Source organism: Triplophysa dalaica, chromosome 12, assembly GCF_015846415.1.
Source record: "Triplophysa dalaica isolate WHDGS20190420 chromosome 12, ASM1584641v1, whole genome shotgun sequence".
NCBI lineage: Eukaryota > Metazoa > Chordata > Actinopteri > Cypriniformes > Nemacheilidae > Triplophysa > Triplophysa dalaica.
The window spans coordinates 13320050-13340019 of record NC_079553.1 but is presented as its reverse complement, the minus strand read 5'-3'; the positions used below and the strand labels follow the sequence as shown (position 1 = coordinate 13340019).

At 38.2% G+C, this 19970-nt stretch overlaps 1 protein-coding gene across 2 annotated transcripts; it reads left to right on the top strand.

The window, feature by feature from the left end:
- Nucleotides 1–4062: 4062 nt before the first annotated feature.
- ice1 (KIAA0947-like (H. sapiens)) lies at nucleotides 4063–19896 on the top strand. 2 transcript variants are annotated; one of them, XM_056761840.1, is made up of 22 exons: nucleotides 4063–4576; nucleotides 4974–5032; nucleotides 9302–9337; nucleotides 9480–9497; nucleotides 9851–9962; nucleotides 10048–10124; nucleotides 10208–10245; nucleotides 10331–10413; nucleotides 10511–10587; nucleotides 11699–11736; nucleotides 12833–12915; nucleotides 12993–13029; nucleotides 13105–13155; nucleotides 13249–13329; nucleotides 13684–14129; nucleotides 14315–16582; nucleotides 16673–16841; nucleotides 16934–17097; nucleotides 18574–18764; nucleotides 18851–18951; nucleotides 19223–19321; nucleotides 19533–19896. In XM_056761840.1, the coding sequence occupies exons 1-22, from the start codon at nucleotides 4487–4489 to the stop codon at nucleotides 19712–19714; spliced, it is 4500 nt and encodes a 1499-aa protein (XP_056617818.1). In that variant the 5' UTR covers nucleotides 4063–4486; the 3' UTR covers nucleotides 19715–19896. The 2 variants fall into 2 exon arrangements, with proteins under 2 accessions (XP_056617818.1, XP_056617819.1); XM_056761841.1 differs by having other exon boundaries at nucleotides 4065–4576; nucleotides 16937–17097.
- Nucleotides 19897–19970: the final 74 nt, after the last annotated feature.

Below are 19970 nucleotides of genomic sequence, written 5' to 3'. Positions count from 1 at the left end.
TGTGTTTACGTCTACTGGGGCTGATGGCCTCAACAGTTTCTGTCATTCCACTGGAACTGTTGCGAATGAGAAAGTTTCAGCACTGGATAGCCGAGCACCACTTGTGTCCAAAACGTCACTTCAACCGCAAAGTAATAGTGACATTACTTTGCATGTGTGCTCTTCGTCACTGGAGAGATTGCCCCATTCTTGAGTCAGGAATACTACTGTGGGTAGTTTCTCTGAGAAAAGTGCTGACGACGGATGCGTCGCTAAAATGTCGGGGTGCATTGTAGAGGGCTGAATTGGGTTTTGGCTCCCGCAGGACCCAATGTAAATCTCGCGGGAGCGGGCGGGTTTATACATACTGTAGGTATAATAGGTGTCTTATTGGGCACTTTATAAAGATGTTTCTTCCATATAGCTTCTGTAACTTATTTGGTTATAACAGGTGTCTTATTGTGAACTAAATAAAGATGCATCTTCCCTGAAATAAATGAGTTCAAAGCTTGATGCTTCTCTATGTCTTGTGTTTGTGCTTCCAGATCTGCATAAGAAATCTCTAACAACATCCAGACTATTTCAGATTTGCTTTTAATGGTGATCCAAAAGACAGAATGAAACTTAGTGTTCGAAAAGAACCTGAAGTTTATTAGAGATTGCTTTTACTGTAAGAAACTCAGATCCTTCAGCTATATACAAGACAAAGCACCCCCTCACCTTGTTAAGAGAGATATTATCCCTGATGATGCTTAATTTGGAATATTGAGTTTTTATTGCTGCATTGCAAGGTATCTTCATATCCCGACATCCCAGAACATCAACAGGTGCAGAAAAACTCGAGGGGCCTGTACCATGAACGCATCTGAACAAACTCAGGGTTACAGGATTAGTTTTGGGCTGACAAAACCAAGCCAACATGATCGAGCTTTGTTGGTACCATGAAGCTCATGGAGTTTCTTTGTCAACTCGAGCTTTGATCCTGAAGCTAAGATGAGTACACGAGCGCGTGCACGAGTGATGTCCGTATTACAAAACCAATCGCGTTCAACATGGATAAAGGGAGTTCCGTATGTTTCTCAGGAATTAATTATATGCAAATATTATCCATCCATCCATCCATTTTCTACCGCTTATCCGAACTACCTCGGGTCACGGGGAGCCTGTGCCTATCTCAGGAGTCATCGGGCATCAAGGCAGGATACACCCTGGATGGAGTGCCAACCCATCGCAGGGCACACACACTCACTCATTAACTCACGCACTCACACCCTACGGACAATTTTTTCCAGAGATGCCAATCAACCTACCATGCATGTCTTTGGACCAGGGGAGGAAACCGGAGTACCCGGAGGAAACCCCCGAGGCACGGGGAGAACATGCAAACTCCACACACACAAGTCGGAAGCGGGAATCGAACCCCCAAACCCTGGAGGTGTGAGGCGAACGTGCTAACCACTAAGCCACCGTGCCCCCCTATGCAAATATTAGTAACACAAAAATGTATTTCAGCCACGGAGTAATACTGTTTCTGCTCTCTACACAAGAGTGAAGTGTTTCAGATGCACGGCTGATTGCATCAATGCGCAAGTTAAACTACTAAATAGTACACGCATTTACTTTAGTATAGGCCTATTATAGCAAGGTAAATACTACAGTAATGTATGATGTGTGTGAATAATATGTGTGCGTGTCCCCCTACAGTGGATGAAAATATCCTTATATTCTTAAATTCTTTATCATTAAGTTTACTTTTAGATTAGATTCAACTTTATTGTCATTACACATATACAAGAACAGTGTAACGGAATGTAGTTTAGGTCTAGCCAGAAGTGCAATTAGCAAGTGCAGGATATACAGTGTGAATAAATACAGAATATAATATTAGGAAAATACTATACAATGGGCATGTACTATGAAAATATGACAGTCGGTATGTACTATGAACAATATAAAACAGAAGGCTATATACTGTGAACATTAATGTACAGGTGGTTATGAACAGACAACAATATAGACTATAAAATAGTGCAAGTGACTTGAGTGTGCATTAGTTACAGACATCAGCTATTAAAGTTACAGTGCAGTAGATGAGTTGATGCAGTTATTGAAGTTATAGTGCAATACATGAGTAGATGCAGTTATACAGTTACAGTGCCGTAGATGAGTTAGTGCAGTTATTGAAGTTACAGTGCAGTAGATGCGTTAATGCAGTTATTGAAGTTACAGTGCAGTAAATGCGTTAATGCGGTTATTAAGGTTACAGTGCAGTAGATGAGTTAGTGCAGTTACAGTGCAGTAGATGCGTTAATGCGGTTATTAAGGTTACAGTGCAGTAGATGCGTTAATGTGGTTATTAAGATTACAGTGCAGTAGATGAGTTAATGCAGTTATTGAAGTTATAGTGCAATAGATGAGTAGATGCAGTTAGTTATGCAATAGATGAGTTACAGTACAGTAGAGAAGTTGGTGCAGCTATTGAAGTTACAGTGCAGTAGATGAGGTAATGCAGTTATGAAAGTTACAGTCCAGTAGATGAGGTAATGCAGTTATGAGAGTAGTCCATTATTGCAAATGAGCATTCAGTGTAATATTCCTGGTGTGCAAGTGAGCAGTATATTTTATTAATGAGGATGAAGCACACAAGGAAGTGAAACTATCTGAGCGCTCTGACAGAGTTAAAGAGATACAGTAAATATAATGTACTATTCATTATGGCACAGTGTGATGTGAAGATTTATATTTTATGTTACTGGCGTCTCTGTTCTTCTGAAGGTCATCTCAATCCTGCATCTGGTTTGACTGAGGGCCATGTCGAAGTGGTTCTATAGTCAGGATAGCAAAAACCTTGTATGTATGATAAGCCCTGTCTCCCACCAACAGGCTATCAAACAGTCCTGTCATAGAACAAAGAATAGAAGATTGTATTTAAGTTTGAAATTGATTTTGGTCAGATATTTAAAGTGTTTTGTGCTGTTCCCCCATTTTATTTGACTGCCCTCAGATTACTGACACAACAGCCATTAGGGAATGATGCAGGCATTACAGCATTGAAAACGTATACATTTTGTTAACATAGGCCTACTGTGTGATACGTTATTTAGGTGAATTTTAAGTGTAACTTTATTTTAGAAAAAGAGGATTAAAAATTGCAGTTAAAGAAATGTGTGATGCCTGTCAGTGTATGGTTTTGTCTGTGTCTTACTGTAGCTGTTTAATAGAAGGTTATGTTCTGTATCACAGATATGAATGTAAAAATGCAATGCAAAGAAAAACATATTGTGTGTAGTACAGTAAAAGAATGTAAAATAAATACATTTCATGGGAGTAGCCATAAGGAAAAACCAGCAAAATCAATATGTATTTATATAGTTATCATTATTTTATTTTATATTTAACATATATATTTATATATTAGTTTTTTTATTTTATTTAAACATTATTAAATAAGATAGCCATTGTAACACGCACTGTGAATTAGTTGCGTCACTTATGTGTAAATTTGCTCGCCGCTGATTGGTTCAGTTTCAGTGTGAGGCCTCTAATCTAGACCGTATTTTGCTCCGGAGCGGGTCAGCCGTCCGGTTTAAGTTTCCATGGCGATGAACACCGATTAAAGCTGAGCTACTTTAATGGTCCCTAAAACCCAGGGTTGGCGCAAACTAACCTGGCTAGCCACCTAAACCGGCTTCATGGTACAGGCCCCAGGTAGCCTATGTCTGATGTTTACCTTTTCACTGTAAAATAGTCATTTCTTTATCTGTACTGTATTTTGTCGTCAGACCAACATTACAAGAGTAAGTGAAGCCTGTCCAAGTCAATGTAGCCCATACAGTAGGCTACCGTAACTTTGATTTGTTTATATTGATATAACCCATGCTGTTGTGTTTGAGCTAGTCTTTGGGGTGGTTTTGTTACGTAGATCTGGCAACCCCGCATCGTTCTCCTGCGAAAGAATGCGTTTAGCGGATCCAAGTTGAGCCTTTGTAAATAGTTAAGGATACGGATGGTTTGTTTGCCACCACATGAACAAATGGCTTGTAAAATTATCTCCAGCTTTTTTTTAAATGAGTTTAAATCAATGTAAAGTAATAACGAACTGTGATCGACTCATCATGGCATCATGCAGTGCTGAGAAAAGCAACGTTGGGCCATTAAGCCCCGCCTTTTTGTTTGGCATTCTTCCGTGTTATTTAATTTCTTCGGATAAACAAATGCCTCCTACAAGTGTACAAGTGTTTCCTCTTCTACACGTTATGCATGTTGCTCATTTATAGGTTAAATTCCACATTGTTACTCGCGTAGTATTTTATGGTGGATGTACATTTTAATCCGGCGTTTTCTACGGGCAGCTGAGCTGGGGTCTTTTCTGTGGGTCCTCAGTCAACGTGCTGCGGAACGTTTGTATGTGCGACGAATTGATGGACTTGTTTTGGTTACGCGTTTTTTAATTTTTGACGTATTGTGAAAAGTTGCGGGATTTCGCTGATATTATTTAAGTTTTACCATGATGCCGGGAGAGAACCAGTCAAAAGTCGGAGGAATCGCCTCTGATGCGACTTCAGGCACTTGTCAAAACTGCACTGTTTTGAATCAGGTGAGAAGTTAATCTTGAAATCAACTCTCCCGTATTTCAGTTTCTTGGGTAATGTTGACCAAGCCGTAAAAGTAACAGTGAACAATGTTATATTTTATTATAATATTTGTGTTAAATCAGTCAAAGTATTAAAGTTACTTGATAATCATTTAGCACCAATTTGTTTCGGGATCGGTTTCTTAATGCAGATTTTGGATTTCCCTAAAATGTTTTGTCTTCTCTAATTGTTTACCAAATGGTTAATTATGGCTTGAATCATATGTCATTAGGGCCAATTGACATTAAATGTACCAATCCAAAGAGATTTACCTTTCATTTAAACTGTACAGTAACGTTAGATGTTATTATTAGTACTATATCTTATATCTTATCTTGATGCCATGTATTCTTTTTTCAGAGCTTGGATGAATACGTGGCTGCTTTATTAACGCTTAAGCAGAAGATCATTGACACTGAGTGAGCGATCTTTCATTATAACATCCCAAATGCATGTGCATGCTTTTAATTTAGTGCCAAATAAAACAATATAATACCAGTATTTACAGAAAAGCATTCATGAGTGTTGGGTTAGGTCTGTCAAACGATTAAATGTTATTAATCACACCCAGAATAAACGTTTGTGTTCACATAATATAAACCTTTTTATCGGACGCGCGCCTGACCCCAAGTTAACTTCCGGTTTGTTTTTGGCTAGTGTCTAATAATATAACTATTTAATTTATGTTAACTGTATTTTTTATTATTATTTAACTCAATAATAATTGCATTTAATCAAATATTTTTGAATTTTGTTGTATGTTAATTTTGTTAAATGAACAATTTGTTGAATGGTTCCTGTACAGTAGTTCGATCGCATTTAAACCAACCGCATGGTACATTGACATCTAGTGGTTGAGCTTGGTATCGCATTCTAAATTCAAAATATTGTTTAGCCAAAAGCAAAGTAACGGTTCTTCTCTGTTTATTTTGCGTGTTATCAGGAACTCTTGTTTGTATTGTTTGTGAATCTGTACTAGAAGTTAAATTGGGGGCACAAAAGTGAACGCGCACTAACCTTTGTTTATGTTGTTAAGATAAAACCGTCTATATGTCTGTGTACTGGTACTGTGTACAGGACCTATGTGCGGTCACTATATTTTCTATATTTATATGCCTTTGTGGGGAAGGTCCGGACAATACTTTTTCAAATAAATCATATTTAATCAATTGAGCCCAGTCGAATATGTATATAAACATCTAACATTTTATCAGGCCATTTATACTATATTCAGATACCCACAATTTGTAGGTACTCGTGCTAAAGCGAAGTCATAGTGGCCTATTTTAATAAAAAAACTACTGACAACTAAATGTCACAACTGAAAATAATTTATCATGAGCAGAAGTACTTACAAAGTTACTAACAAGTAGCATTTTCATGCCATTCATACTAGAATTGATTCTAAATAATTCCAGATTAAAACAAGATTCATTGTGATGCTGATTGTTAATTCTATTGATATTATTAATATCATTAATGCTAAATGTAGATACAAGACGTTATGGTTTATAATGCAACAAACCTATATAGCAGACAGTAAACTGACTGACAGCCTAAAATACTTCATTACTGCCGCATTTCGTTTACTTAAGCGTTACAGTAAAGTGTCCATTAATTTACCTGATCTTGGTGTCTTCAGGTCTCAACATGCAACGCGTCTTTGGCGGGAGATGCAGCATTTACGGAGCAGAAAGGGTTAAAACGAAATGCGTTTGGCGCCATATGAAGATATTAAAGATATCGGCCAAATATAGTCAACATAAATTTATCTGAGTGCGTGTGATGTGTACAGCTCATTTATGTAGACACGCTGCTCAATTTAAACTACAGAAATAGTCTGATGATGTGAATGGTTCATTCTGTCTTGCGGTGCGGATGGAACGAAGCCAAGCTGGGCGAAAACCTGTCATCCGGTGGTGACTGGACTGTTGCTGCTTGTCAGGGGCAGGGCGTGCGTCCTTTCTTAACCATTTTCACCACACTGGGAGCCTTTTAAAACGCAAATATTTTTATCTGCTTGCTTTTCCGGTGTTTGACATGAAATATTGTCGGACACGCGCTCTCTGTCCACTGGTCGGAGTGTGCTTACCTGTGTTTAATCGGAGCGCACGTGTCTGTGTGTGCGAACGCATCGGAGCGGAACTCGATACGGAGACCAAAGGAGAATTGTAAACGTAGAGACTGAAATGACATGCCGCCGTATAAATAAGATAAAGACCATAATGCTATTTAGTTTGTTTAATAAAATAAAAAGGTATAGACATGTTCTGTATGAAAGGTAACCTTAAACACTCTTCTCTACTACTGTGATCTGGCGCTATATATAAAATAAGATTAACTTGACCTTCAAGGGGGGCGGGTGGTGCCGTTGGAGGGGTGGAGCGACCCCCTAAGGTAATGGTAGGGGAAACACTGGGCTGAAAAAATATTTTTTAAAAAACGATAATAGAGAATTTCTAAATCATCATAATGGAGCGTTTAAAATATAAATTAAGCGCCTAAACAGACACATACTGTAAATGAGTCGTAGCAACAGCAGAAAAAGTTATAATTATCATGTGTTGGAAAAACAGCAAGGAGACTGCCTGTACATTTTAATAGTTTATTATCAAAAATACAAACTATAACATAAGTAACATGCCAAATGAAATTGCCAACAAAATAACCATAAACATAAAACACCCTTTTGAATAAAATAAACTGAAAATGTTGTTATTTTTTAAGGGAAACATAAATGGCAACTCTTTAAAATATTAGTACAAAATAAAATATCAAGTAGAAAAAGAGCAGAAAGTACAAATAAAGTAAATAATAAAAGACAAAAGCAGGCCTATGGACAAGACATAATGCAAAATGAAAAAATAGCAAAAACACTTAACTGAAAAATGATATTGAAAATGGAAATGAACAAAAACGAACGAACGAATAAATGCAGCAAACGCCAAACCTTAGAATAAAAAAGAACAGTCTACAAACAAATCAATTTTTATTCAAAACAACGCAAACAAATAAAAAGCCTTTAAGTTCTTTGCTTACATGTTTAAGAACAAATATATTTTAAACAAAACGCAAATAAGCAAATAATAAAAAAAAACGAATACAAATCAAATGGAAACATTCAAGAGAAATAGCAGCGCAAACTGTCATATAAAGCCGACGTCTTGACCAGAAACAACATATAGACAAATCAGTCTGAAGTTTCCAAACAGAATTAAAACAACCTGTAGCTCAGTGGAAAGAGCAGGGCGCTAACAACGCCAAGGTCGTGGGTTCGATCCCAGGGGATTTCACATACTTAGAAAACAAAAATGTATTGGACAATGCAATGTTATTCGCTTTGTATAAAATCGTCTGCCAAATGCATACATTTAAATGTAAATTGAGCTAACTTACACTCACTATTATCCATCCAATCTTTCTTTATATTACGCGTCAGAAACACCAGCTTGTCCACATTGTTGGGAAGAAGTGAGCTTCATCACTTATTCACAATGGAGCCAGCCTTCCAAAAGTTGTGCTCTGATGGTGTGGTTGTGGAAGGGATACAGTGCAGTCGCTAAACTGCATTAGCGAGCTTTGGCTATCGTTCATCATTTTTTTGCCACCATTTCAACGGTCTTGATTCAACCTTTGTTTTGTCCTTCAAGTACATCTTTATTTCATTCTTCTCTTATGCATGCTCCTCCTCATAAATGGTCATCAGCATGGATATCTCAGCTTAATTTTTCTTTTATGGTGTGGGCTCACCCTCCTCTGTAGACCCTCACCCTCCTCTGTAGACCCTCACCCTCCTCCCTATATTGGGCAGCTTGTGTGGATAAACTTTCTGCCAGATCCGACACTGTGGAGTATATGCATATTCTTGTTTGTCAGTGTCAAGGAATGACAAGCTCTTAAAACGTGTGTCTAAGACTGCAGCCTTTGTATAAATGCTGGTCGCGATATTTCCTATCAATTTCCATCTCTTGTCAATTTCTTCAGCGAGTCGTATCGTCAGTACTTTTGTGGTCAGGCTGTCATCATCGTGCACCACCAAATGGCGATTCTTCATATTTAATAACATGGGCACTGTATGCGTTGATCTCGCGTTGTTTCTTTTGATATCATACACTGACCAAGCTGCGCAGCGCCGTGGAGTTTAAACGCGCATACTGACTGCGTGACGTCACGTGAATTTTTCTTATTTTATTTTCGCAACTGACCGACCAATGAAAACTTATTTGACCAAGCCTCCTTCACATCAACTAACGTTTAATCGACTACTTGGGGGCGACCCTAATATATTGTTTAAACAAAACCATTTATTCTGGATGCGATTAATCTCGATTAATCGTTTGACAACACTACTTTGGCTTTTTGTAAATGATCCCTTAGCCCCTTGTCATGGCTGTCAGTGCTGTCTTGTGCTGTGTCACACAACACGACAGACCGTAGTGCAAAAAATAAAGTTGTATATTAAAGGGTCAATGAAAGAAGACCAATATGTAAAAATAACCGTTCTTTCAGTCAAAGGAATATTTTTTTATATATAAGTACTTCGGGTTTGAGGATTCCCCACTCGTAGTCACTGTTATCTTGCTCTGTGTTTCAAAATTTAAACAATGCCAATACTTTAGAAGTTTAAAAAAAGTTTGCAATGCAGGAATAATTTATTATCTGTTAACCTTCTAACTTTGTTATTTCAGCCTTCTTTTGAGTGAATTCAAAGAGAAGTGTGATGATATCCTTTCATAAACTGTGTAGAATGGTGCTGTTTTTATGTTAAGTGCAGGAATGAAATATGTGTAACCTATTTGTACACTTGTTGTAGAATTTAATTATATTTTATGGATCCATTTCTGTTTGCCTTGACAAAAAATTACAGCTTCAAAAATCACAGAGGTAAGATAAATCTTTAAAGTGCATAACTTGAAGTGTATGTTTATGGCTGGTGCTTTTAAATGTATTTTAAGGGTTTCTAAACTAGGCCTCCTGTGACGAAAGGAAACTTTTGTAAATAAAAGGAAACATACTGTGCTGATACATTCAAGTTCTCATGTCAGTTCTGAAGTAATACCAAAATCCCTTCATTGGCCTACACCCCTGCTTAAGTACACAACCTAGTCTCCAGTAGGGACACCAGACAGTTTAGTTTTGAACTGCGTAAAGAGGTCTCTTATTACTGTCTTAAAGTATGTGAATTTTGTCATATGGGTCCAGGGTAATAGTTGTTAATGGTGTTGTGTTTGGATCAGAGAGAGCAGCAAACTGCACAGACAGCTGGATGAGGTGCTGCTGAAGCTGGAGCCATTAGAGAAACAGACAGCGGAATATGAACACATAAAGACTGAGCTGGAGAAGACAAAGGTCTGTGTTCAAACATTCTGTGGAGTTTTTTGGATAGTGCCTATAGGTTATATGTGCATGTTATTGTCCCTTATTTGTAAAACAGGGTGATTTGAGATGTTATCAGCAGAAGTGCGAAGAGGTGGAGAAACTTCGAGCTGACAATGACGAGACACTCATTCTGTAAGACCCCTCTGATGTTATCACATCATGCTGCCCTTGTATTGTGTTTCTCTGCTCACAGCTTTATGTTTATGTATTTTCAGGAAAGGAAAAGTTGAAGAATCCCTAAGAAATGCTGAAGGTATGTATGTCAATTGTTTTGGGTCATACACAGGTTTTCTAGGGCATTTATCCTCAATGCGTCTTTGTATCCATTCTTTACCTAGACATGGTGCAGAGGCAGATCCTGGAGAATGAGAAACTCAAGGTTCAACAGAAAACTTTAGAAGAGAATCTGCAGAAAACTCAGGTTAGATGCACGCATCTGTGAAGTTTTGGCTAGTTGCATTAGCTTGGTAATGTAGGTCCAAAAATATGACTTTTTTGGATTTATTTTTTGCACACAGGACTCCCTGCAGAAATATCAGCAGGCGACTGAAGATCTTGAGAATCTGAAGCTGGACAATGCCAAGACACTGATTTTGTAAGCACAACCAAATCAGTTATTGTCATAAAAAACATTTGAGGGGTGATTTCATGAAAAACTGTCTTTTTCCATCTTTAAATGCTGAAATCGGGTGCATTAGCCAACTCAGAAAACGTGAAAAAAGACAAATCATTAACACTTTCACCGCCATTTTAAAAAATGGTTCCCCGCCAAAGACAAGTTTTTACAGCAATCAGTGTTAGTACTGTTTTACAGCAGGTGGTGCTATTACACACATTTGGGAACAAGTACAGAATCCCAGAACCTAGAACATATATGTTTAAGCGGTTTTTAATGATTGTTCCGAGTGTAATCTAGGCGGAATCTTTGACAAAAAACGTTAATTATCTCAGCTGTTTAATCAAAATGATGCATTTTTGAAGAAACCTACCCACATCTACGGAGTGATAAACAACAAACAAATGAAGATAGAAGAATACGGTTTCTTTTGTTTAAAAGCTAAGACTCTGTTCTTTCATTTGTCATATTGTTTGTTCATATATTCTTTATAGAAAATTTACTGTGAGCCATTAAAGTTGGGTGAAAATGTTAAAAACGCTGGCGTAGGCTGGCAACTTTTTTTTTTAAAAAGGCTGGCGAGGAATGAGTTAAACTGTGTATATGATTTGTAAATGCGCGACGCGGTTCTCTCTCCCGAAAGCGGTCGTGACTGGAGCAACAGGGACTGGAGGAGCTTCACAAGTGGCCCCCGGGGAAACAGGAGTGAATATCGAAAACAATGTGTTTGGTGTTCAAAGACGAGACCTTGTTTCTCGTTCGCCATATGTGACCCTACTTTATTGTTTTGTCGCTGGAAGCACAAGCTCAGAGCCCTGGCTGCGTTTTCTGCTGAAAGGGGACGGAGACTAGCAGCTCACTTGCACTTAAAGAGACACACACACCAAAACAGTGCGTTTCTCCTCGCATGCAAAAGTGGGCATGTAGCGCATGGGATATTAAAAGATCTGTGGTGTTTTTGAGCTGAAACATCACAGACACATTATGTGGACCCCTATGATTTATATTACATTTGTGTAAAGCTAGAAAAAAATCACCCCTTTAAAATATTGCTGAACTTTAATATCACTTTTGCTTTTATCCCTTTCAGGAAGGGAAACCTCGAGAATGAACTTTTGGTGCTAAAAGGTATGTTCATTTATTATTTGAAGGGAAAGTTCAGCTTAAAATCTAAATTGTTATTTTTTGTCACCCACGTGACGTTTAACATGTTTTAAGACCTTTCATTTTATGAGATATGAAGGTGGAAAAAAGAAATCCACCTCATATTTCGGCCATTGGCTGACCTGCATTCAAAAATCGCCATCAGCCAGAAAACCCCCCCCAGATCGTTCGACCTCTAGTTCAGGCGCATTGGCGCAGTATGTTTTTGGTTATTTAAAGAGCGCATTGGTAAAATACGACTGTAGGCGGGTGCACAGCGTGCGTACAGTCTGCTTATTACACAAAGAGACAGCACACAAACATGGAAAATATTACAAAAGATTATAATTATAAAGTACATGTAGATGGTCTGCTCCCGTCTTTGCTTTTGCAAGTTCTGCCATGTCACTAGCGAATCCGCCATTCTGCGAACGCAACTGTTTCTTAAGATGAGACTCTGATTGATTGGTTTACTGCATGTTTTGCCCAAAACACACCCATGACTCAATAAGAGAGTAGGGACAACCCTTTTAGACCAATTACCTGGCACACTGGCGGTTTTCCCTCCTTAAACTAGCAAAAGTGGATTCGGACACTCCTACTTGCACCCTGCACCTTATACCATGCTCATAGATTGTTGAAATAGAGACCCTCGTTTTCAGACCCGAAATGCATTGGCTATTTAAACATGACGTGAATATGATAACTGCGTTTGACTGAAACTAGCAAAAAACAGTTGTAAAAAAATCAAGCCATGCAAGCTCTCGCAAATGGTAGTCAATTTTTGGGAAGCATGCAAAATGTAGCCCTATTAAATTTGGCAGACAGTCAACAATTTAAATTGGGAATGTCGTTTTGGGATCTTTTGTAGCACAATATAATCACTTTTTGTGATTAAGTATGTATACTGGAAAAGCATGAAAACATGAATTGAAAGTACTTGAAAAGACCTTGAATTGGACTATTTAAAAGGTGTAAGAACCCAGAGACATTTCCATGCTTGTGCTTCACTTGTCACTTTTAAGGCACTGTAGAGTTTAAATATAACCGTCGATCTACTTAATTTGGTCCATTTGCATAGAGACAACATTTCAACAGAACAGTGAAATCACAGACATAAAGAATGAGAAAAGAAGGCTTGAAGATATTCTTGACAAAACACAGGTGAGAATATCTCTTTACTAAAGAAATAAAGCAACTTTGAGATTATTATTGGTGATTATTTGTATTCTTGTCTTTAGCAACGGCTGAACACACTTGAACAAGAGTTCAACAAAGGTATAACTTTTGCCTGCTCAGATCCATTGTTTCATTATATTCAGTCATTGAACTTAAAGATACTTTTTATTGTAGAGAAAAGGACTACGTCTTCTCAGACGGAGACTGAACTACACATTGACAAAGGTAGACAATTTTTTATTGAAATAAAGTAAAACGTTCAACATCCTTTGTGCTATGCAACAACCATGACCATTGTTGATGTTTCCATCTTTTCAGACAAAGTCAGAATGCTTCTGGAGGAGCTCTGGCATTGTGTGGAGCCTTCATCACAAACCCATGAACAATTGCTTCGCACTGGTAATCATTTGTGAATTAATTGATCTAAATTTAACTTAGAGTTTGTCTAGTATTAATGCTGTGTTCATACCAAATGCAAATTAAGCGATTTGTGCAAGTAAATTACAAGACACAAACTTAAATTTGACATTTTTCAACATGAAATTTGTGTGAATTGCTCATTGACACCTACTGTTTGATGGGTCTGGACGCGTGAAAACACTCCGTCGCGTGATGTTTTTCGCGTCACTGAGGTGCAAATTTTTCTGCGAGTAATAAAATGCGTAGAATGTGATTGTTTGTGTTTGGTGTGAACACAGCATAAATTCCTCATCCTAATTATTCTTTAGTTGCAAACTTGTTTTTCTTCATCAGGAGACCCTACACCTTTGAAAAAACAATTTCCACCTCAACCTCAACCAGTGTTTGCCAGTCCTTTAAGAAAACAGGTTTCTTGTCAATCTCCAGAGAAGCTTTTCAGTCCAAAAACTCACCTGCTGTATTCAAAACGTTCAACCCCCACACTGAAGGAGTCCCCTAAGATCAGCAGAACTAAATCATCAGAACTAAATTCACCTCAGAACATCATAAAGCACAATAAGGAACAGCAATGCAGTATGCCAAGCAGAAAGAGAAAAATAAACTCTGATGAGCTGGAACAGGTGAACTCTTGGACTAATGAAATTTATGAATCCTCACAGAAGGAAATAAACAATGAAGACTTGCTACGTGGAGATCTTTACACAGATTTGGAAGACATTAAAGAGTTGTTTACACCTTTGCCTTCCGTTTTATCACCTTTGCATAGTCCTTTAATGATGGTAAGTCAAGATTAATTTATTTGTTCACACTATTTTGAAGTGGATTATGATTCTTGATTTACAAGGAGTCCGTGTATATCCAAGAATCAAGAAATTGTGATGATATTTGGATCTTACTGTAGAACAAGTATGCTAAGAACAATAGGTTAGGATCACAGTTTTATTTGTAACTTTTTTTCTCATAGGATGGCTCAAATGATGATATGCCAGAGTTAGAAAATGTGCTAGAAAATCACCTGGAAGCACAATCAGACATCCAAATGATTAAAAACACAACATCATTACATTCAGATGTCAAGAGCCAGAAGTCATTGCTGGATAGAGAAGTAGAAAAGTCTTATGATCACTTCTCTCCGTTTACTCATCTGAACCCAAAACCGGTTGCTGATCTGGATGTTGTAAACACATCATCCGAGAGCCAACACATGGAGGTGGAGGATGTATCGGAAATAAACAAAACTCTAAATCCGACTGCACAGCTCGGTGTAGAAAATTTGCACACACTGGAGAGTTCCTTAGAAGATGATGCAAAACAAACTGTGGAAGAGAGTTTCCTGTTGAATGAAAATGGTGACACAACACAGCTCGAGGAAACTTTAATTTCTCAACAGCATGTGGAACCTGACCCAACGTCCATCGCTTTGGTTGAAACTGCAGAATGCAAACATTTTCAGAGACAATCTAATGTATCATTGATGTCTAATCTAAACCGTGTTAAAACAAATGATGTAAACTGTAGTAAATTAGAAGAGAACGAGGAATTAAAATCTCATGCTCCTCTGGAAATTAGGACAGTTGCACATATATCACATGACATTCAAAATAATCAGAATAGACAAACCAACAAGTTAACAAATGAGGACACAAGTTCAATGCTTATAGAATCTGGGAAAGGTTCAGATGAGAGGAAAAATGAAGGTATTTCCCCTTTCAAGATTTCAAAGGATGAAGAATCTTCATCAGAGGATGAGGGGTTCTTTGGTTTGAAGAGGAAGGTAAGGGGGGTTCGGTCAAGGTCCGAGGCAAAGATCTCCTCAGAAGAGCAGGATGATGTTTCTGAGAGTGTGCAGCGCTCCTCTGCAAAGCAACTGTTTGAAGATGAGCATCAAGGGTTGCATTCTGAGAGCACAGAGACCTGTCAATCTGGACTTTCCACAGAAACCATAAGCCATGATGATGAACAAGAGGCTAAACCACCAGATAATAAAACAACTATTAGCAAAAGTCAGTCAAGTAGCAGTGAAGATATTCATGGAGCAGATGATTCCGAGAATCTCCAAAACACATCATTGCAGACAAATGACAAATCCCATCAAAACGTGGAGATGTCAGTTGATGACCTGAGCTCTGGCATTGAAAGTTTGGAAAGTAATGTTTACAACCACAAGGTAACATCAAGAGACTCCGCAGAGGATTGTCCAGAGGACATCAGCACAATGTGCCACATTACTCCTGATCCAGAAACGTCTAACTCTTCTGAAAAAGATGGAACTATTTCACTTGTTCCAGATCTCGACACAAAAACTTCTTTAACACCGCCCCTATATTTTTCTCTTGGAAGGGTTCGGACAGAGATGGGTCCACCACTACCTCCAGTTGTTATGCCGCTGACTGCTACTCCTCCAAGAATTGCAAGACATCACACCCCATCAAAGCCTACAAGATTAGCATCTGATGCACCAAAGTCTCCTGAGAAGCCAACTTCAGTGCCTGCTATCGATTCAGCACTTTCAGATGCATCGAAAATGTCTCCGTGTTTGACCACTCCATCACCGTCCTGTGGCGTTCCATCCTCGCCACTGCAGTTTGGATCAGCTACTCCAAAACATGCTGTTCCGGTCCCAGGAAGACTGCCGACATCTGCCTTATCGTCCTCGCCTCCCGCTGCTTCTCAGGAAAATTCCATGCAGATGCTGGATACCATGTATCCCGAGCTGTCGGCACGAGCCCGCACTTTAAACATACTCCGTGGAAATGTAAACCTGAATAGAAGTGGAAACGAAAATGGTGCATCCCCTACATCTGTCAACCAGATATCAGGAAACAAAACGATTAGTTCCTCATCCACAGCTTTTACCAAAACAGAGCAAAAACCAAAAAGGACAGGGGTGAACATGCTTTTACCAAAGAGTGCTAAAAGACTCCGACTTGACAACTGTTCGCCTGCACCAGGTGTTGTTTCTCCCGCAGAACAAGTGACGGTTCATCAACCAGCCCTTTACTCCGCTGAACCTCCCCAAGAAATACAAAACAATCTGAAAATAAATGAAAAACCAGATGCCAAGAAAAATGGCAAACAGCTCCAGATCTCCCAAGCCCTGGCCAAAATAGGGATCTCGTGTTTTGAAGTGTTGCCTGTTGTGAAGAGCCATGTGTTTCTTGGGAGAATATCTCAGGAACCGATATTGATTGATGAAGAAAAGGCTGTGATCGCTGATTTTTGTAAGGATCAGGTAGGCACCACTGCTTTGGACATTTTATAGTTAACCATTTATACACATTTACATTTACACATCTTTAACATTTTCTTTCTTTTACTTCAGTCCTCAATGGAAGACCTCATGTCTGCCATACTGACAAAACTAAAAACGGAGCGGAGCAGTCTGAGATTATCAAATCTGCAAGCTCTCTGTAGAGTCTACGCAGGTTTGTGTCGCCAGATTGGAGATTATCAAAAAGCCCATTCCTTTGCCTACAGCATCCTCAGAGAGGGTGAGACACTTTTCCATTACGTATATATATATAAGAACATGAATACAAGCACAGAAAATAAAGTTGTTGTTAATCAAGTCCTTCTTTGTTAGCAGATTTTCCTGACGCCTGTAAACTTATTTTATTTATGGTTACAACATGGCCAAGTGTGCTGTTCCATGAGACTACCTTGTGCAGAGCCATCCACATTGTGACCAAGTTAAAAGCAGAAGGAGACATTTTGGAGTACCTCACAAAATATCTGCACTGGGATAAGGTTTGTGATCCTGATAGCTTACTCTGTTTAGAGACCGTATGTAATTGATGACCAGAGACTACCATATTGTTCAAAAGCAGTCCGTTACCAAAAATCAAAGCGATCTTTTACCATAGAATTCAAATTTGTTGTTTGTTTACTCACCCTCAGGCCATCCAAGATGGATGTGATATTTTTTCTTGTGTAGAACAATAAAGAAGATTTTTAGGTAAATCCGTAGCCCTCTGTGCTTCATATAATGGATGTAAATGATGTTCATGGGGTCAAAAGTTCTAAAAGCACGAAGCAACACAAGCATGATCCCCTGAGCTCCTGGTGACATTTACGCTTTGTGAAGCAAAACGATCGTTATCTGCAATAAACTGAACGTCATTCGTAAAATAAAAAATATATATAATAAAGCTTCCATCAAACAACCCTGTCGCACATCCTGTTGCATAAATGATGTATCATAAGAAGTGCACACACGTCCTCCCTCTACGTTGTAAACAAACCAGTGTCCGTTCACCTTTGAGATTGTGCATACGTCATTTATGTGACCAAAGAATTGAGATCAGGAAGCTGTAAAAATCTTTATTGTTGTACTCCAGAAATAATATCACCTACGTATGGCCTGAGGGTGAGTAAATAAACAACAATTGTGAATTCTGGGGTAGACTATCGCTTTAAAGCAGTGCTAGGCTGTTTTTTTGGATGACCCTGATCTAGGCATTATCTATACAAAAAGTGGTATTTTGTTGTAAGCACGGGATTTAAATCAATATATGTGACCCTGGATCACAAAACCAGTCTTAAGTAGCACGGGAACATTTTTAGTAAAAGCCAAAAATAGGTTGTATGGGTCAAAATGATTGATTTTTCTTTTATGCCAAAAATCATTAGGATATTAAGTAAAGATCATATTCCATGAAGATATTTTGTAAATGTCCTGCCTTAAATACATCAAAACTTTATTTTTCTGAGTGGATGTCCTGCCACAGTGCCTGTGATTAACAACTTCAAAGGCCATTTTCTCAATATTTAGATTTTTTGGCACCCTCAGATTCCTGAGATTAAAACGGTTGTATTTCAGCCAGATACTGTCCTATTCTAACAACTCATACCTCAAAAGAAAGCTTATTTATTCAACTGTCAGATGATGTAAAATCTCAATTTCAAAAAATTGACCCATAAGACTGGTTTTGTCGTCCAGGGTCACATATAAAAGTAACATATCGCTGCTGTCTTTCTGAAATCTCCATATTTTGAGATTTTCTTGTCTTAAATCATTATTAGTCACCCATTCAATTTTGCACTTTGTTTCGGAAATATCGAACTAATAAAAAGTATTAAAAAGTGCTTGTCAGCTTTGAGAACAAAGTATTTAATCATTACAATTTTCTATTTACTAAAAAGGGTGAATTTGAACATCAGAGGACTTGGAAGGAGAAGGATGATTAAAGGTTCTTACTATAACAGTTTTCTTATTACTTTTAGAGCCCCCCATGTGATATTTATGACATGATCAGCAGTACACTGAAAACACTTCGAGAGGATAAAGATTTGACATTTCAGATGCATCATCGACACGGTCATGACCTTTGTCCTGCCACATGGGAATGCATATTCACATTGGATCTCCTGTGTACACATTTGAAGTGGAAATGGACACATGACGTTGTAATTGGGTACGGTTTATTTAATACACACAGAAGAGTAAAATGAAGTATAATTCACATTTTAATCCGGATTTTTTTGTTTGTGACTGAAATAGCAAAGAGCTCTGGCCCATCATGAACACATGGATAACACAGCCGAGGCCCCTACAAACCCCAATCCGGGATGTTTCTGTAGCAGCTGTTCTCAGATTAATTGGTAAATTGTTGAATTATTTGCATACAGTGTCACTAAAAATAAAGTTAAAGATTTAAAAATTGAAAAGTGAATTTTTTTCTGGTTTACCATTTTCCCAAACAAAATTCCTTGTAAAAGCTTCAGTTGTGTTGCAGTCACATAATAGGCTTTATGGTCTTCTCCTGTTGTCATTCGTGACTGTAATTTTAAAAGGACACACGCAATACAAAGATCTTTCTGAGAGATGTCAGTTAGTTCTTTCTTCAATGTTTGGATTTTTTCTTTTTCCCAGGACGACTCGGTCAGTTAGGGATAAAGGAGAATCTATTCAAATCAGTGCAAAATGTTGCAAGAGCCATAAACCTCTTTGGCAAACACGGTATTTTAGAAGGTACGTAACATGGCTGTGGAAACTCGGCTTAAGGCATTTTTTGTGATTTATTGTCTTCTACAAAATATTGTAAAGAAAATTCTGTAAAAATAAAACCTTGATATCTTTCTTTTACTTGCCCTTGCCATGGATTGACTCTACAACCTTTTTGGTTAGTGGCTCAAAGCCGTAACCACAACACAACCACTAACCAATTGTTATTTGATCGTAGGTGTTCCAAATCATGTGCAGTTATCTGCTGTCTATGCAATTTATGACCTGGCACCCTGTAACCCTAAAGATGCCCTGGAGGCTCTGGCATCATGGAGGAGTGAGACCTCGCAACCAGTTCCCTCTGCTGTGACCAGCTGCATAACCCAGATCGCATCTCTCTGCCGACAAATGAAGTCCTGAAACTGTATTTTTAACCGTGCACTTGCATTTCTTTTATGAAAGACGATATCCTGAAAATGTGACTGAACCAGAATCAAGGCATTACATGCTATAGAAAATCTGTATTCATTTATTACAGTAAAACTGAAAATTCTTGTACATTTGTGTATATCGTGTATGTAGATTAAAGACAATTAACTTTATATCATAAAGATCTTTGTATAATTTTCTGTGTTTTTGACTTTGTCATGTAACAATATTCTAACGTCTTATTTGT